Here is a 20,526-nt window from a genome sequence, read left to right as displayed (position 1 = left end):
AAGAAGCAAAGCTGTTCTTTTCTCACGTCCTGGCGCTCCCTCAGACTCGTCGTGTGATTGAATAAAAAAGAACTCAGATGATCATCGCACCGCAATTTTACCTAAAGCGATAGCTCCGGACGTACAACTAAGCGATTAGGAAGATTCTCCAAGGACAATATTTCATGCGCCATGCCCAACAAATGGTTGACTGCTGTTGCACTATACACATGATCCAATCTCTACAGTGACGACACTTACGAGTACATTTTTATTTTCTTCTGACGTCATAACCTTTTGCCCAGAGCGGTGCCCGCTACAAATTTTCACTGTGCGATCATCTGGATACGGCAAGCCAAACCCTCAAAGCGAAAACGCAAGCGAAATTCGAAAAGCCCGGCTGGGCTCGTACTTCCGGGAAACAACCAGGGAAGTACGCATCGACATGGCACAATTTTGGAAACATGCGAAACTCGTGAGAAAAAGAAAACACCATCACCGAGGCACGCATTCAGCTGTAAAAAGACGGCGATGTTCGGAGGAAAGGAACCCGCGCAGCGTCGCGTGCCAGAACTGCAACCGCGCATGTCGGCCGAAGACGGCCGCTCATAGGCGTGGTGGCGCCCTTAACGTAGCGCCCTGGTCGACCGACAGAAACCTTATCCGCGACAAGCAACCACCCTCGTGAGAGGGGAGTTCCCTGCGACAACTAGGTGCCGGGGCGCCATGTAAATCACTTCCCACCGTGTCGCCGAGAAAGTGGCGGTGCAGGAATTGCCGTATAAAAGCGTCCGCGACAAAATATTCCTAGACAGTGACGTGCGCGAGGTTTCTTCAGTGGCGGTGGCTGCTTCGCGAAGGGCTTTCTCTGCGAACAGCGTCCCACACTATTCGAAACGACATGCAGCTTCTTCCGGTGAGTGAAGCAGAAATCAAAGAACAGGAATCGGAACCATAAGCAAAAATTTATTGCCCTTTTAAGTGGCTTATATTAACACAGTTTTCTTTTTTTTTTGGGGGGGGGGGATGTGGATATGAAAAAAGTGTTCGAGAGTTCCGCACGTAATTATATGAAACCTGTTTCTTTCATGCGCGCCACTTTTAGATTATATACCAATCGGACCAAATTAGCAGTTTCATTGTGTTGTTAAGCCTATTAAAAAAGTTTCACGTTAGAGCCGGAGCAAAGGGTAGTTGTATAATGTCACTTGGCGGCGCTGCAGTACATAGCGGTGAGATAGGCTAGAGCATCTCATTGGCCTCCCTTGATTACCGTATTGAGCTAACACAGACGGTGCTGCTCACCATCGGCACCTTCGTTTCCCTTGGGGTGTTTTGCGCATCATATACAACTGAGTCCTGAGCGATAATGCTTGCTTCATTCCATAGGGCACCCATTGTTGCGGCTGCACTGACAAAAGGTGAACGATCATTCAAGTAGGCTTCCAGGCCGGGAGATTGAAAACGGGGGCAACTATCGCTGCATCATTTGACTTTATTTCGGTTAGCTCCAACTTATATGTGTCGTGAGCGGCAATGATGTTCTTTGCGCCTAAGGCGACTAAGTTTTTTTATGAAAACCAAGAACTTGACGTCATGCAATGGTACAAGAATGTCTGAAAGCACTGAACGCAAGGTATGTTTTGGTACCTCAAGCCACACAGCCGGCTATGAAGAGGAGGTGTATGATAAACGAGAAAACAACGTGAAATATTGGGACGCCATCGCCATTTTGGAATCAGCCACAAATCCAGCGGTTTTGCTATCTGAAGGGATCAGCGTAATGTGCAACAAACTGTGTGTCCTTATGCGCCAAACAACGCCTAATTCCGCAACAGCCATCCTTCTTTTAATGGAACCCTTTCATTGTATCCAGTGCCACGGTATAATTGTTGTGGGCCACCACGAAAGTGGTATGAAATGAACTTCAAGATCCTATGAAATCTTACGTCGGTGGAACTACTGTCCACCGAGTGTCGATGGCAGTCATCTCAGAGACAAATGCGGGAAATACAAACAAAATAATCAGAAAAGCATCAACAAAAGTTAATAAATGCCCCACATGCGCGACAAATGCGCTGAAAATTATTTTTACACATTTTCTCGCTATCAGTTATTATGAATGGTAAGCTTCAAAGTATCGATGACAGTCACCATTAGCAGAATATTTTAAGATTCAAGTTAACGCAGTAACCAAAAATCAGTGCATTTTTACTAACATCAGCGACAATGCACGCGCATTACCGTCATTTATTTACCTTTTTGGGTATAGAGGAAATCAAGGAATATCGATCGGAGCCAGACAACGAAATGCAAAGCGGCGTACGTACGCCTGGCTTATCTGCCGGGTATTTCTAGAATGTCCAACCATAATATCAAATTGTAATTGAGTGTTTACGGACATCAATTATTCCGCACAAGTAATTGTCTAATGCTTTTGGATGTTTATTTACACTGCATTAACGCTTGTGGTCCCGCATAGCGCAATGGCTGAGGCTATCGCGCATGCCACCGCGTGATTGCGAAAGAGTCCAGACATTAATTTTCATCCCGTGTCCTTTAGTTGACAAATAAAAAAAATTGTTGTTTTTTTATGCGTAAACTATTCTACCTGAGCATTTTGTTGTTATGTATCTTAGTCCAATGTAAGCGTGTATATTATTCGGACAACATACCACATGTTGTTTACAAGACACTAGCCTCAAGATTTGAATAAGCGTCGTTATGCCAAATGCTTAATTGTATATATTTTCACTGATTCCACATAATTTTGTTGCCGAGGGATGTTACCTTGCAAGCAGGTGGCGATGCATGAACCGAGGCCTCAGGTTCAACATCAAAACTTGCAAAAGGCGATTTTTTTTTGCTAGAACGCAGCATTTCCAGCCGCATAGCGAGCAAAAATGGTGTTTAGCAGCAATCAAACCACGTCGCGTCTGCGTCAGGAAGACGGGACCGGAAAGATAATCTGAAGAAAGGCGAGCGAACAAATCAAAGAGCAGGGATTGGTTTCCAGACACGCTCACAGCTCCCTTGGGAATCGTGTTGGAAGGCCAGCCCCCAGTGGGAAGCTCTTTTATGCAATTGATTCGTGACAAGTGCATACCCCCGCGGTTCACAAGGTATGTAATGGAGACTTGCTTTAATACGGCTATTGAAAATGCCGTGGTTAGCGATTATATGCACTCCAGTTGGAGGATCTTGCAGATTCGGGTGTTACAGGGTGCCTCGTATTCAGTGCAACTCCTTTTCCTGCGCAATGAGGCGAGTGACGGGGAGAGATGTGTGAGCGCCGATAACGACCCCGACACTAGGAAGCAGGGGTCATTTCTCCGCTGTGCTTCAACGAACTGAAGTGTCATTTCTCTTTTGATGCCAACATACCCCAGCTCGAAAACTGTGCAGAACAGTTCGTGCTTGTAAGTTAGGGAGATGACACAGTTGCCGTAGCCTGTGTTCATTGTTGATTTTACATCGGCCAGCATGCAAGCCTCTAAAACACAAAATAAGCAGTATATTTCATATTTCCCCAAGTATGCTAGGTAAACGTTAAAATTACTCATGTTCCACGTTCAAACAGGTTTTAGCGAAGATGCTGATTTTTTTTTTCCGGCAAAATTATTCCTGTGGCTGTGTGTCCTCGCGCAGCTGCCAGAGTTTTATGGTGACGTAAATGACAACTCCCGTAAACCTAGATCAGCCGTACCAATTGAACCAAGTCGAGCGGGCAACAATCATATTCTATCTCAGTGTCATTCTACATGCTGCCGGCCCCCTCGAGAGAACTTATAAACACTTGTATAAAGTTCCAGTGATTTTGCACCTTGACAAATAGCGAAGTACGCATCCTTTGTCTACCCGGTCCTTGGGGGAGAGAGAATTATGTTTTATTGTACGCTTTCCTTTAAACTTGCGCTAACGGTATCTAACTTAGGTCTTTAATATAAAAAAAAATGTAGGTAAAAAAAGGCGCTATATAACTAGTTCGTGCAAACGACAGAATTATTGTTCAGCTAAACAGCGTGAAAACGTGTAGCAAGACAATGAAACCGGAAGCGTAACGGGTGTACAATCGGCTCTTCAGCACCCGTGAATTGTTCTCAATTTCTGCTCATTTTCTGGTCATGTTCATTATCATAATTAAGTTTATAGCCTCGCGCAGCTTTGCCAAACTTTGGCACTAACATTAAGAAAATTCGTGAGTTCCTTTCCAGTGCTCCGAACATAGTTACTTTTCTTGCGACCTTCATAAGTAAATGTAAAACGACGGAAAGGCTGTTCTTTCGCTGGCTTTTTGGATGTATGTATGTATGTGTGTATGCATGCATGCATGTATGTATGTATGTATGTATGTATGTATGTATGTATGTATGTATGTATGTATGTATGTATGTATGTATGTATGTATGTATGTATGTATGTATGTATGTATGTATGTATGTGTGTATGTATGTGTGTGTGTGTGTATGTATGTATGTATGTATGTATGTATGTGCCTGTATATATGAATGGATCTATGTATGCTGCATGCATGTATGTATGTATGTATGTATGTATGTATGTATGTATGTATGTATGTGCGTGTATGTATGTATGTATGTATGTATGTACAGTAATCCCTCGTTATAACGAAGTCAGCGGGATGGCAGAAAATTTTGTTGTAAGCGATATTTCGATATAAACGACCACTCAAGAAAAGCTGAAGTAGTTAAACTTTAATTGCGCCACAACTACGAGGAATCAAAACACAATGTATTCAGAAAAGCAAAACTTTAATTAGGTGCAAAAAAGGTAGTGAGCTTTGGCCGTTTCATGTTCTTGGAGGGCGCGAGCAACCCCCTTTCCAATTTGACAAAGCAGTGACTGGCATGCGAACACCTTACAGACTGCAGAGCAGATGAAGAGGAGAAGGCAGTGGCCCCTTTTATAGGGGGGAGGGGGGAAGGGTTGGCGCAGAAGCCAGGGAAGGCTACGAGAGTTTCGCGCTGGAAAGCATCGCAAATTCACGATTAACGATCATTGTGGGTGCAAAGCGCAATCGTGAATACTTAGAGGTATTGCACTAGGGTTTTGCATGATCACTGGGAAATTTTTTCCCGAAATGTGCCGCCGTTAAGTTTGCTAAAGAAAAGTTTTTCGGCGCCCCGCTGTCGACGCCACTGCTAATTGTACGCTTCGAGTGTCAGTGTTCGCGCACCATCGCGTCCACGCCATTGACCAGCGTCTAAGAACAAAATTCAATCACCCTACCACGCACTTGGACCGTTTGTCTAAAGTCGGGTGGCGCGAATCGAGCATGACCGGCTCGAGAACATCGCCGGGGAAACACCAGCTTGTTAACCCGCCATGTTGACCGCCTGACTCGCCCCTTGGTCGCCGCCCATCGGCGACGCCTCCGCTCGCCACTTCGCTCCAAGCGGGACCAGCTCTTCGTGCGCTTCGAGTAATGCGAACTAAAATGCATGCGTTTGGGTTGGGACCAGAAGGAATTTTGAATAAAGCGATAATTCGAGTAAAGCGATTTCTGTAAACGATTTATTGATTGATTGTAGGGTTTAACGCGCCGACGCAATGCAGGCGATGAGGCGCGCCGTCGTGGAGGGCTCCGGATGACCCCCTGGGGATCATTAACGTGCGCCGAAATCTCGAACACACGGGCATTTTTGCTTTTCGCCTCCATCGGAAAAGCGGCCGCCCCGGCCGGAATTCGAACCCGCGACCTCGCGCCCAGCAGCGCAACGCCTTAGCCACTGAGCCACCGCGGCGGGTTTCTTTATAACGAGGGATTACTGTATGTATGTATGTATGTATGTATGTATGTATGTATGTATGTATGTATGTATGTATGTATGTATGTATGTATGTATGTATGTATGTATGTATGTATGTATGTATGTATGTATGTGCGCTTGCATGCTTGTATTTTTATGCATGCATGTACGGATGGATGTATGCATGCATGCATGTACGTGAGTATGTAAGTTAGTATGCACGTATGTATATTTATATACGTGGTCATGCCTGCGTCTGCGTTTCCACGGTGAGCTTTTTGTTCACTTTTGGTCTTTGTGACACTATATATGATCCCATTTTATTCACCTATCTACAACATATCAATACGCCGCTCATGGTAAAAAGTGTCTGCCCCGCCTCCCAAGAAAAAAAAAAACACAGACCAAAATTAAAGCGCTCGTGGGAGTTGAATGTGTCATGTTGTGGAAACACGTGCGCTCTCAAAACCAATACACCAATAGTTGCGATTCATCGAGCTGAGTTTTCAATGATGAGGTCCATTATACACTTCGGCATTACAAATATTTTTAAGTGCAGGGACTGCACGCCACGAAAGCATGCCCCATTGGCTTGCGCGGTGTAGCAGCACAGATTGCATATTTGAGGAAAATCGATCTTAGGCATACTGTTTCCTAAATTCGGCCCTCCCGAAGCAGCGATGGTCTTTTCGAGAGCGTTGTGGTAAAGCGGAACCACGCCCTTTTGTTTTTGCCTGGTCCACTCGAAAAATATTTTCCGTAGGTGTGCTTTTCAACGCGCCTTAATGACCAATCATTGCGCCCAGAAGAGAAAACGTGACGAATGATCCCACCAGTCAAAGATTAGATACAAAAAGGTTTGGCCACATACAAAACACCCTTATGATATCGTTAAATACAAAACGTCATGCTTGCATTGCAGACTTCCACCATGTAGGCCACATGTATTTCGATCGAAATCCTTAGTTGGGCCTTATCATTGGCCTAAATCCCCTTTGTCATTTTCATTTTATTGCACCAAGATAAAGGACACTCACAGGTACTAATCAGCTATGAACCAGGTTTTGTGATGCAGCTGACCTACAAGATATTATACAAGAATTCTCCCGGTGTACAGTGCAAAATATATAGTTACACATATCGGCTAACTGGAAAGACGCACGGTACACATCTGTGGAATATTTACTTGTCGCTACACTTGGACAACTTTCGAGCGCTATTAAGCGATTTTCCGTGCAAGCATGGGCTTTGCACAAACCCTAATCTACTTATGTTGTCCCCCTCTCTTCTCTGTTGACCATGTCAAACCTTGGCGTGCGTAGGAGCGCGGAATGCCCTTTATTCATACAATCCCCAGCCTGATAAGAGCTGCCGGGTAGACGGCCGACGTGATAAGTTGACTTTGCCTCATTCCTTTTCCAGGTCGTCCTGCTTCTGCTGGCGACCAGGCTTCTGGAGGCCACGGCAGGCCAGCATGACAGATGGCCAATGACAGGTCAGCCCAAGACTCCCGCTGGTATAGCGACCGACACCGAAGTGGCGGGCAAGAGGGCTCACACTATATTTGCCGTTTTAGTGCCCCCTTTTTTGTTTTGGTTTTTTTTATTGAGGAGTTACGGGGTTGACGGACTTAGCTTTGGTCAGCGCGCTCCAGGATTGCGGGCAGGAAACTCGAAAGCGAATGGCACCCACCGGGATAGCATTGCCTTTTGACCCAGGAAGTGATTACCATTTCATTTAAGCCATACTTGCTTCACTGAGCGTCGCGTGAAACAAGCGTCGGACGAGCGGGGACACACGAGCGAAATAAAACGCCAATGTGTAATCTTGAATTAATAGCTAAATGCAGAAGTTTTATGGAACGCCATTATTTAACTTCCCTAGCGTGCGCCGTCATTTCATTTGTGCGTCACGTTAAAGAGAAGCGAAAGCGATAGGTTGGCGGAAACAGGGGTAACAGGAAAAGAAGTTAGAGCTTCTAAACAGGCAGGACTTTCTCGGTTCACACGCCGATGTCCTCAAAACTGCCCCGATTGGTAATATTAGCATTTCCTTACGTAATTCTTATTGAAGGTTCCTTTGCTTCAGTATAGGCGATGGTTTTGTAAGGCACGACGGGGAGTTGCCACTTGAAATACGAGAATTGCAGCAAAGAAAACGAGCAATAAAAATGGCAAACCCTCTTTCCCAGATAAAGTTGTCAAGTGCCGGAAAAGCCAAAAATAAGTTTGCCGACCATGAACGCCGGCAAGAAAGCGAGAAAGTAAACAAACTAAGAAGCAAGCAAGCAAGCGAGTGGTGGATGGTTGAGGCCGCGTCAAACTGAGATGGCGGAGAAAGAACCCAGCATGTTCTTCAGGCGTGGGCACTTACGCGAGCGTGTTTTGGAAACACGCCGTAAGGCGTAGAGTTTTCTGATGCAGCCTAAAAAGCTTCTCTCCCCAAACATGGAAATGATAGTTGGCTTGGTGAACATTGCATGCATGTTTACGTACTTCGAGAATCTCCGACGTTGTGTGCTCACATAGACGTCTCGCAAAAAATACAACGTGTTTTTGCAAAAGAGCTTTCAATAACGTGATTCGTTTTTCTACTGATGAAAACAACACAATTTACACGCTGTTTTGACTTTCGATATCTAGCGCGCGTGTAGGGATTTCTCAGCGATATGGCTTGCTGAGCGTTGAAATTCATCTAATCTGTTTGGTCCCGGGTTGTTTTCGCTACTGAATCTTGTTGCTCCGACCCACAGACCCCAGCTGTCTCAAGATCTTTGCAAAAGAGCGTTCAACAACGTGATTCGTTTTTCTACTGATGACTACTCGCACATTATGAGGCGCTCCTTCCCGGCCATTGTGGTTGTCACAGTAGAAGTTTTGTCGTGCTTCGCAACCAGCGCGAAGTCAAGGGTAAACTCTAGCCCCCCCCCCCCCCCCCCCCCCACCACCACTCCCTCTGGCTAATGAAACCAATTTTCGCAGCCACAAACACAGTCTTGAGCCAAGTGAATAACGAAGCTCATATGAATGAGCACCCTTTCTGTCAGTATTATGTACGCTTAGGCATGCTTTAGGAGATTCGCATAGACACTGGCGCTAGGTTCACCTCTGGGCTTTAATAATCTACTTCATGCTTCAAGGCACCAAAGCCATTTTATATTCAAGAGGCGCATAAAAGCGGCTACTTTAGAGGGCACGAGGCGACGCCGAGATCAGCGAGCTGCCATGCATGTTGCTGCTCGGTCGAGTAGCTGCACTCTTAGGCAATCCCATGGTTCAGCTCCGTCACAATGCACTCGAGTGACCAATTCATGCCGCGAACAAAGCGCATTCTGCGAATGACACCAATGTGCATACCACTGGACCCAAAATGTGATCTTCGCTGTAGCATTGGGCGATGCAGTATAGAATGCTCGCATTGCGTGACTCCCCAACGCAGACCGCACTCTCGGGTCCAATAGTATGCTCGACCTTGTCATTCTCAGAAATGTTATTTTTGCCAGCATGAAGTGGTTAATAAAGTGAGTTGTGGTGAAGCTGAACCATAGGATTTCCTTGGTCTGTGCTTCTGCAGCTAGCATTCGGAGCACATGAACCGAAGCCATAACCTGACAGCAACTATCAGCAAGCAAAGTTTTACACCCTGCGCTTACCCTGTTGAATAATGACTTCCACAAAAGGTTTCAGGTATTTCTTTGTCTTAATGTCCTATGCGATGAGCCTGAAGCTTTTTTCAGGAAGTGGCTGTTTTCCCTGTTAGGACCGGGTGGGTAATTTTTACCTGAGGCGCCCTACAGCCTATTATGAATTAGTATTCTGCCTCCTTGGCTTCCTTAATCACCTTTAAAACTTGCTCATACAATCCCAGAAGCTGTAGCTCCGAATGAACGGAAGAATCATGGCACGCGGTGGTGATTCCTGCTTTGGTAACAATGCCGCGTAATTCGATGCCAACAACTGACAAATCAAAAATTTTATAGTCAGCCACCATGCGCACAAACTTTAAGGATGGGTTCAACTTAAATCCACGAAAACCTAGTTTTTTTGAGATACAATATTCTGAGCCTTATAGTACCGTATATGACACAAATATACAAACTTTCCATAAAATCACTGAAAGAGTCGCGGAAGTATGAGTCGTGGAAGCGCAGCCAAGAGCCTTCTACTCCTAAGGCGCTGAGTGAGAAATACCAGGACGCCCTGGGAGCTCCAGCCCCTACCAATGAACACAAACAGGACAGATAGGAGTGAAACAAAGCCGCTCCTCCATGCCGCTCTCAGTGAAAGGAAAGCAGGGTGGCTCATATCTTCCTCAGAGCAGCCGGAGGACAAGCAGTGCCATCACTGTGAGCGGCACCGTTCTCCGAGGTAGTGGGACTTGAGGCTGATGGATAGAGCCCGCAGAGGTGGCTTAGCGATTAAGTGAGCAATTGCGATTGTCTCGCAAGCAATTCGGGTCAACTAGGCTCACGTAGTCAGACTGGTGCCGCAATGCAGTGGGAACGGGCGCAAATAGAGTAAGTGTTGAAATGCAACGCGGGACAACTGGACAACCTAGATCGAAATGGAATGACTTTAAATGGTCTATGTCGTGGGCGGGCTGCTGGGTTTGGTAACGCAAGCACGCGGGAAACAAAGTGGAGGTAAATGTGCCTGTTTTAGTGTCATCAGCGACGTTTTTGGGGTGTAAGCGCTGATTAATTGCATTTCCGTGCTTTGAATGGGTGGCTGCCAGTTCAGGGTGTGTTTTCGGTACAGTAACGTTCGTTGTGAGCGCAGTGGGAAAAATCTGAGGAGGTACACGCGCATTCTAAACCGACGCTTTATATGGCCAGGGTTCCGTGCAATTGTCATGTGCCAAAATAGAACATCTTGCGCCAAAGTGAACTTTATCGCGAATGCTCAGAAGGAAACGACAGTAACTCTGGTTTTATCAGGATCGTCTGAAAACACTTATATGGCTCTACGAGTTTTATTCACTTGTGACAACTAGTAAGTGCACAGCGAAGTAGTAAATATTACAGAATTGCCATCTGCGGTCAATGCACGGGTATTTACGGGAAGAGCGTGGGGAACAGAAAACGGCTCTTGCTAGATGAAACTTTTCTAGCGAAACGTCTTAGACAATTGGCTGGTTTGACTCAAAAATTTAATCTGCGCGGTGACATCACGCAGTGCAAATCGGCGTGTTTGCATTGTGCAGTGTCCCAGTGCAGACCCCATGTTTCGAGTCAAATCTTATCCTGGGTGTCATCGTTGGTCTTCTTTACCGCTTCGACATCTGAGCATTGTGGAAAAACAGACTCACTGGCATTTTTAGAGCATATGCTTTATTAGTGTACAGTGCTTCCTTTTTATTTCAAGTACGCTGCAACAAAGCTTCTGGCGTCAGTTTTGGGGAATAGTATTTGAGGGGAGAATCTTTTTGTTAAACGCAACAAGTTCGACTGAGAGGGTGGGACACATAATAGTCTTACTCAAAAAATGTTACTTATTCTGTGACATCACGCAATCCAAAATGACATACTCGCACTGCGTGATATGAGAGTGCACTCTTATTCGATTAACTTACTTCGCCAATTCAATTGCAATGATTGGTCCCTATAGCGCGCTGGGGTGAACTAGATCCTCGCGCGTTTGTTAAAGTGTACGTGCACTTCTGAAAACGTCCGTTGACGTGCGTTTCCTCAACTGATCTGAATTTTTAATCCCGTTATCAAAGAGGCCAAGGAGACCAATGACGACGCCCAGCATAAAATCTAACTCTAGGAATGTTGTATGCGCTGCGATATTACGGCCCTGCATAACCCCACAGCTCACGTCCATCCACTGAGTGTAACTGTACATCTGAAGTCATTGTCCTTTGAGTACACAAATTCTTAAGTGTTATGTATTGCGGCGAACAGATGCAAAATACCTTTTTGTTTACATGTTGTTGAAAGTAATTTGGGGTACATCCTCAATAAAACTATAGCACTGACGGAAAGAGTGACTATACTTCAAATAAATATTAAGAAGCATGCATAAAGCCTGAACCGCATGGAGCGTTTTTGCCCGCGATTCGTGCGCGTCGGCGTTGCGCTCGCGATATTTTTACGCGCGCATCGCCGATTTCGCACTCGCGGTGGCTTCTACCTCGATCAGAAAATGACGCGCGACCCGCGTGGCAGTGGCAGGAGCTTGACGCCTTGCGCCAATGGGTAGGCGCGCTCTTCGTGGCGGCAGTTTGAAAGCGCCCGGGGCAGCCGGCTGGCTCTGCCGGAGATGTACAGGCTTACCACGGTGGCGGACATTTGATTGGCGCTTTGCTTAGCGGCGCGGATGATGCATTATAGTGTCGTTTTCGCCCACATTATGACCTCCTTTCCTGCACAGGCAACTTCGTTTGTTTTTTGAGTGGTATTTTAAAGAGCGATTAGAAGCGGTCGCTGGAGCTACCCGCACCACTTCGCGGCCAGTGACACCGCCATGTTGCCGCAGCCTGCCGTGCCGCGCGCAGCATGCGGGAGATATTCGCGGGCAGACAACGCTCCATGCGGTTTACGCTTTACGATTTAATTCCACGGTAACATGAGAGTAAGCAGAACCTCTAACGGCGTAGCCTGCTTAATAGTTCTGAAATACTCATCTCCTTCACCTCAACACACCTCAGTGACTAATCCGTGTAACCCGAAAAAGCAACAGAAAGGTAACAAATTGGGTTACTTTGTTTTGCATTATTGTTATACTGCGTATTAGGTTAGAGGTACTTTGTGTTCCCCGTTGCCTAAAGCGCAGTCGATCAATAATGTAAAAAGCAGGCTATCGGCGGGGCCCAGCACACTGTAACAAAGGCGTGACCTCCTTTGTGTCATCGCTCAGTAGACAGATTAAAATTTACATTGCACTAATGTCACAGCGCAGATCTCATTCCTGGGTCACATCTTAAGCCTGGTGTTGTCTCCTTGCATCTTACTCTCTTCGAGGCCGCGATGGATAGCTAAGGCCAATGTGGCGAAGCATTGCAACGAAAACGTTTTCAAGAGCGTGGGGCCCAAATTTTGTGGCAGTTTATCGTACATTTAGACGCGCTATAAACCGCAAAAAATGTCCGCTGTAAATATATATTCGTGTCCGATCCTAAGTAGAAATATCACCACAAAGGCAACATTTAGGCAGTACACCTCGGTAATTGGAAATATTGTAACGTGGCGGCAGATGACACGAACCATGTGGCGATTAAGCAATGTGTTTACATGATGCGAAGAACTATTTACAGGCAGCCATTACTGAGACCGGGCTGATTTCGCCCCGCACCCAGCTTCTTCCTTGTCGTCATTAGTGGTGGGGCATGCCGGCGCGGTTATTGTGCCGTCGCGTGACAACATGATCCGTCAGTTGTTCGGTCGGTGGGTCGCGCGGCCGTCAGTTTGTTTCATTTGTTCCTGAAAAATCTCAAATGAGGCATCATACCCAATGCGGTCCCATACTTACACACAGTAGCAGGAACTCCTCTATAAAAGAAAAAAAATAACAAATAAGGCAGTGATGTAATAAAAAGCGAAATATACGTGTACAAAAAGGTGTCATGGTTTGGCTAAATAAAGGAAATCTTGGGCTAGCGTCAATAACACGCAATAAATTTACAAATAAGCGCTATAAACTTATGAAGTAGGAACGCGCTCCGAAGCTATTTTCGTTATCGCTGGGATAGAAACAGGAGTTCGGCCTACCGTTGTTTCTTTAACTTGCGCAATTTGCTGAATCGGAGTGTAACATTTAAAATGGAAATTACCGAGGACTGCATGGCCTGCGTTTTGTAGTTTTCACCCTTCCTTTTTAATGGGAAAATACGTGTGCAAGCGAGCAAGAAAACTGACAATATTTCGTTTTCATGAAGAGATGATTAAGCATCGGCATCATATAAAATTCATGTGACGATGCCAACACCTGTGTTTCGAATCATCTGTTCAGATTCCAGGTGGGTGATCTATGTGTTGCTCCACCACGCTATGCAATGCGTTGTTTGTAAACAAGAAAAATCAGATGAGCAGTTGCATAGTTACTAAGTGTCTTAAGTAAGCTCGTGCTGAAGACGTATTGTATACGCCCTTTTCTTTTTTTATATAAGCTATGAAAGGAGAGGGATGTGCGCAGCTCAGAGCGCAGGCAAAATAAAGGTATCATTGCTAGAAGACACTGCAAGCTGCCGTGAACGCGGTGACCAATACAGCGAGGAAAAGCAACGTTTTATATGGTAGCTGGAAGCATTGCATATTTCTATATCTTAGTAGTGTTGTGTGATAAAATTGTAGCGCATTCATTGACAACAGCGCTGATCGCATCGATTTTCCTATGCCAGCTGTAAACCCTTTTCTCTGCTGTGGTAGCCGCTGGTATAACTAGCAAACGAAATTCTTACTACAGCCGCATGTACTATCGCCGTCAAATGAAACGCGAACACGAAAATATTAATCAGAACGTGCAAAATTGAAAAATACTGTTCGTAGAGTTCATATAATGGCACGCTAATGGTAAATTTGGAAATCCAGTTTTCTCAACTTTGTTTTTGTAAAGAAGCCACGCGTCATTTTGGCTTGCATGGAAATAAATCGAGAAATCTGTGCGTTCAGGTTCATATTTTCGTGTGCGCGTTTCATTTGACGCCGGTAGTACACCCGCACTCTTGCACCCACAAAACGGAGGCCAAAACGATGGGGACTTCAATGGTTTCATTTATGAGATGCTTGTGTAGCTATAGCCTTATGCACTAGCGTTCTAAGTGCATAAATGGGTCAATATATCCGTGCTAACAAGTACCCCAAACTTCAAGCGCTTTTCAGCCACCCAGCTAGCGTACCCTTTGTACAAACAATAGCCGTAAGTTGCAGGAAGTTTTCGCCTCTGAGAACGGCGCTTAGGCACTCACGTCTGCTCGAGTAACGGCACCGCATACATTGAATGCCCATTCGAGCCTGTACACGTGCGTTAGTAAGGATGAAGAGCCCCACGTGTGAGCTTTCCAGCTGTAGGTGACCTTTGCAGACAATGCCCTTTATTTTCCGCTGGCTGCTCCTAACAAACGTGAGAATCTGAATTGACCCGTAGCCCGTCTTAACTCGGCCTGAGAGCTCAAAACATCGTTCCGCCGACTCGGCGCGCTGCCTCCCCCGCGGTTTTTTTTCCTTAAACACTTCACATCGTGACACTCGCAGCAGAACAGGGTCAAGCGACCTGTCTGCCCGAGGTTAGCGGTGTTGGACAAAGAAAAGCAGCGGGATGGCGCCTGCCAGGTTTTGAGCGCAAGGTTGAAAACGCTACCGCCGCCGTCATAGTTTTCTAGTAAGCACGGCAAACCACTCTCTTGGATAGCTAGTTCCTTGACGAATTCGACTCAGTACAAGTGTAAAACCAACGACCGCAGAGTGCAGCTCGCTCTGTCGGTATTGTAAGGGTTTTTTTTTTTGTAACGTACGTCGCTGAGCGCTCCTTGATTGGAGGTAATCATCATTATACAAATCCCCCTAAGGCGCCGTGATCGTGTTTTGGGAAGGTTTTCCAGAAACAAAATTTGATGAAGTGACGTGGTCGTGTTTCAGAAAAGTTTTCCGAAACTAAATTTGATGAAGTGAGGAGCGTTAACAATCCTTGACCGAGGTTCTATTTACGCGGTACAACCAATCTATGCTTCACCGACATTTACAATCACCAGAAGGATTTCTCTTGATTTTTTTTCTGCGGTACCAAGTCATCCAACCTGTTCAAATGCATTGTGTAAAACGATTACATCTACGATGTGTACTAAACATAGGGGTAGCGGGAAGTACCCTGGTTTCCAATTCGCTGTTATTATTTTTTTGCAAAGGCTGTCTCGCGCCAGAATATTTTCCAGAAATGATAACATAGGCGTATTTTTAATGTTTTCCCCTATAAACGCTCGTGTTGCAGAGAGAAAGAATCGGCGCAACTGCATCTTTCCGTGGCTTAATATTCCTTTTCTGCGGCAATCAAGTGTTTATAAAACATAATGTCATGCACACCAATATATTCTTTTTAAAACTACTAACTTTTTTTATTTTGTACTAGACCTAGAAGCGCGTTATCCATCATATGCATCCCCTATTGTCTTCCCGATTGCAAGAAATCCTATTCAGTCCCCGCGGCCAACGAAACGGAGGCGTGGAATGACAGGCCTCAGAAGAAGAAGAAAGTAGAAAAAAGGATTGTTGGAGGTTGGGGATGGGGAGATAGAGGATATAATTTTATTTCGAGTTTCAGTCTCCGTTGGGGTACAGCCCGCTGCGAAACCTCAAGCTTGTATTTGGAAATGCCGTATTGCAGATAAAAATGTTGAAATTAATTACACACCGAGTCTTGAAATTCTCACATTCTCAACAGTATCCCGATAAATTTGTAATTCTGTTACGTCATGTCGAAGCCAACCTGCGTGCGTGAGTTCCTTATAGTGAAGTACTTCCCCGTTAAAGTAGCAGCTGACATCTAGGGCATATAGAGCAGTGTTTGAGCAGGCAGCACCTTTCTAAAAACCTGTGAGCCCGTACATCTGGCCGCGCACGTGCGTTTGAATTTTTCTTGATATTTGAGCGTGAATCTGATGTAGAAAATGCGCTTCTGAAACTTCCCTAGAATGTCAATATTAGTAATGTGGAGTTCATTTTTGTAGGGATGCAGCGTGTGTAAAATAGTTTCCACAGCAAGCTACAGCAGGTGACATTCCTGCAGAAATGAAGCTTTACATACCGCTTGACACAGATGACGGACCACATATGCAAAACACAAGTAATGCTGTGGCTGCCGAAGGGCGGCATGAGAAACAATGTGCGCCCGTAGAGAAGGCGGAATAATGAAACAAGAAAATTGAAGGGCAACTAATGGGTTAGGATCCACTATTATAAGATTAAGTGAACACAACTTCCTTCTGCAGCTGACGCCGGGGGAATGGGTGGTGATGGTGGCGATGATCAACGTTATACTGTACTCAACTTCAGTTTTCTCGATCCACAACAAATGGGCGCGGAAGTATTATTTCAGATTTCAGTTTACGGCCTTCAAAGCGGTCTAGAACTAGATCTTTAAGTGGGGCCTTCATCCGATGTATCGGTAGCGAACCGCGGCACAAGACAACTCAACTATCGAGGGATGCTGCCAGCCCCACAGCATATACCAAGAGGATATTCAATTATGCAACACTCAACGAACTGAGCCCGTAGGAACTACCTGCATTTTTTTCTGTTCCCTTACCCTGCCCTTCTCTTTGTCTTCCCTATTAGGACCAGTAGAATGTTCTACTACGACTACTCGATAAAATACACTAAACATTAACGCTTTAATTTACACGGTGACGCCTGCACGAATTACACGATTATACTTATACTATTATATTTACACTGTATGACGATTTAATATGCTCATCCCACCAATTATACGTTCTCAGTCAGTTCAGGGCGGTGGGTAAGGTGCACCTTTGTGATTTTATTATTCCAGTTAAATTTTTTCTTGCTGGTTTGAGGTCCTCCAACATACAATTTACATTTTCACTAATGTAAAATGAGCGTCTTGATTCAGGGAACAAACTCTGATGGAAGGTATAAGTTCAAATTAAGAAAAACAAAATGGAAATTTGCTAGGCATATAATACGGGCCAAGAAGAATTGAAGACGAGTTACTCGGTAGAGGGGCGAAATAAGAACATTTAAAAGTGGTACATGAACTCGGGCGCGCAAGAGAGGAGTGGTTGGAGTGTAATGGAAGAGGCCTTCGTCCTGCTGTGAACTTTGATTGGCTCCTGCTGCTGATGCTGTTTAAGATGATGATCATAACGACGAGGACGACCATGATGATAATAATGTTGGGGTGATTATTATTATTATTTTATTATTTAGTGGACAATTAAATGTGTTAACGTTTTCTGTTATACATTTTTGTTCAGATACAAGGACTTTCACGGTTGTTCCTCTCGGTTACTCGACAAAAATGCTTACGCATTAACAGACAGACTGCTGTTTTCGTGTTATTGAAGTGCGCGATTGAAAAACGGCACGATGTCTGTAACACCGGTACGAGATGTACGGTGTTAATGTTTATTCTTGCACTTTTCCAGAGCCCATAACGCAAGCTGCATCGGCCAGCGGCAGTGCGCAGCCCGGCTTCTACGTCCTCCGAAGTCCCGCTCGGTACGACTCCGTTCAGCACGCGGCGGGTACCGAACCACTCACCAGCGGTGCTTCGATTCGCCAGTGGAGCAACAGCTTTCCAGCCACCACGCAACCCCTTACCTCGAGTGACCAGTATCACCAGACGAAACCTTCAGCGTCCGCACAGCAGAGCTCGCAGACAGCGCCCGCAAAGTGGAAGTATTCAGGCTCGTCCCACGGTTGGGAGAGACAAGCCAATGGAGGCAATGGCCAGGCAGGAGAAACTGAGCGCTTCGAAGTGACCAAAGTCAATGGCAGGCCCCACAGAAAACCCGCTTCGTCTAGCAGGTCGAGAGCCGCTTCCGGCTGGAAACTGGCCGGCGCTACCAGTAGCAGCAAGCCTAAGCGTATACTCGTCATTGACGCGGGGTACACGACGGGAAACATTCAAGACGATTTTCTCAATGGTTGGCCAATGTCGAAGCCGAACGGCAATGGATGGCAAATGGCTGCCAGCAATGCCGGCTGGCAGGAGGCTGCCAGTTCCAGCGGCTGGCAAGGGGCCGACAGCAACGGTTGGCAAGCGTCTAGTAACGCTGATAGCGGTTGGCAAATGACCGGCAATGACGAGCAGGTCTACACGGTGAAAACGGCCAACTTACACAGCGCCTCTGCGATGGAGACAGACAGTGGTCCCTTTTTCTCCGGTGCGGGCCCCATGTCAAATCACGGGCATGCAGCACCGGAGAAGCATGTCTACATAGTGAAGACCATCAGCCACAGTCCGAGCGAGGCCATGATGGCTCAGAAATGGCCCTCCGACGGATGGAGTGACGCACCAATGAAATGGCCTTCCGATGGCTGGAATGGCGCCATGATGGACATGCCAATGGAGCCCCAGATGGCGCAGTCGGGTGGTGGCCTAGGGCAAGAGCTCCTCGCGTTACTGGGAAAGAAGCACGAGTTCATTCTGAAAGCTCTGCCCAGCCTTTTGCCGTCTGCCAAGCAGTCGGCTCCCGCTGGGTGGCCCTCGGATGCCGAAAAGCCGTCCAAGAAGGACCATTGGGCATGACCTTGTCTTGTGCGGCGTAATAGCATATGTTTCAATACTGTTTTGTAGACCTCAAATTTAATTTCATTGTGTTGGTAAAGCTGTAACTACAGTGCAGCTTAGTATTATTTCGTTTTTCTTTTTGTTTTGGCGCGAACACTGGGGACAAGAAAAGGAAGTATATACGGAACATTCCAAATACACCATGAAGAAAAAGCGTCAAATCAGCGCAAAAGTTCTAAATGAGCATTTCACTTGTGCAGGATTATGCTGAACCGACTAGTAGAACGGACAAAGTGAACAAGAAAGGGTAACGGAAAGCTACATGTCACATTGAGGGCTCAAAACAACCGCAGTATCTCCGTACATAACTTCTACTGCTCAGTCATTGCCTTAGTTATACCTATCCCAATTTTGGGTATTTGGCTTCTGCCATCGGTCTGAATCTGCTCAGTTTCCAAATAAATATGCATTTTTATCACCTAACATCGAAATATCTAATCTCAACCGCTTCCTTGCTGTGGAAATGAGGAGGATCTTTTCGTCCACAGTCATGACGGAACACACAGTGAAAATCACAAGCTGTAGGCAAGTCATACCTTTTCTGCAAAATATAGCTGATGCTGTCCCAATATGATACGCAACTATTCGCCATGGGAAACCTCGACAGTGAGTATTAATTGTTTTTGGCCGAACAATTTGCATGCAATGGGAAAATATAGTCTATAACACACCAGCACTCTACAAATTACAACAGAACGTCTATAAATAAATGTGAGACATTTCGTAAAGCCCTTAGAACCGGCTTTTACACACCCGAATACCTTAGTTAAAGACTTGAGAACACCCGAAATAGTTTCTAAACCTGACACTCCCGAAAGAAAACTTACCTGAACATTTTTTATTGCAGCCAACAAACTCGCGTAACTATTTACTGCGTCAGCAGCCGTGTATCATATGCAGGAGAGGTTAATGAGAACCTGTGTGGACGTCATTTGACCCTCATTATGATCGAAACGTAGTCCTCCACTACACAGACGGCCTCAAAGGGAAAGTGTTCGTCTCGTCTGTGAGTAGAACAGGTGAAGTCTATGACAGAAATAAAATGTTTCAGACTGGAAAACATACGTCGAGTTCTAATTTCAATATTTCAAAGCAATAAAAATATTTGCTTTCGAGTTATGACGTATGGCATACTGTGCTTTACCTTGCCGCGGCAAAAGAAACATAATGCTCGAACTGTGCATCGCACAGCCATGACAGTGTGTAAAATAGAGGTGACTTTATTAACCAAGGGTGTCATTTTTCGCGTCGGTCACTTGTGTTTCATGGGCGCGCAGACAAGAGAAGTACGTAGGTTATGCCCACCTTAGGAAGAGTGCTGAATTGTAGTTCTAAATGGCGTTGCCGCGTGTACAACAGACAGAGAGTGATGGGGCCGAGCACCTATGTAAACTCCCTAAACTGTGAAATACATACACTATACTACAACTATTATTTTTCAGCAGCAATGCCCACAACAGAGCGCTACATTGCCGCGAGGGCCACCGCTGGAGAGGCTGGCGCTGCGATCGTTTTGACGTCACTCATAC

General features: G+C 45.7%; 1 protein-coding gene across 1 annotated transcript; it reads left to right on the top strand.

Moving 5' to 3' along the window:
* The first annotated feature begins 741 nt into the window (after window positions 1-741).
* On the top strand, window positions 742-19,101 carry LOC144149913 (uncharacterized). Its single transcript, XM_077681648.1, has 3 exons — window positions 742-895; window positions 7,173-7,245; window positions 17,850-19,101. The coding sequence occupies exons 1-3, from the start codon at window positions 881-883 to the stop codon at window positions 18,953-18,955; spliced, it is 1,194 nt and encodes a 397-aa protein (XP_077537774.1). The 5' UTR covers window positions 742-880; the 3' UTR covers window positions 18,956-19,101.
* Window positions 19,102-20,526: the final 1,425 nt, after the last annotated feature.

This window comes from Haemaphysalis longicornis, unplaced genomic scaffold (genome assembly GCF_048455015.1).
Source record: "Haemaphysalis longicornis isolate Haplotype H1 unplaced genomic scaffold, Haemaphysalis longicornis Haplotype H1 scaffold_1, whole genome shotgun sequence".
NCBI lineage: Eukaryota > Metazoa > Arthropoda > Arachnida > Ixodida > Ixodidae > Haemaphysalis > Haemaphysalis longicornis.
Note: the sequence above shows the minus strand (reverse complement) of the source record. Positions and strands in the feature narration are given on the sequence as shown.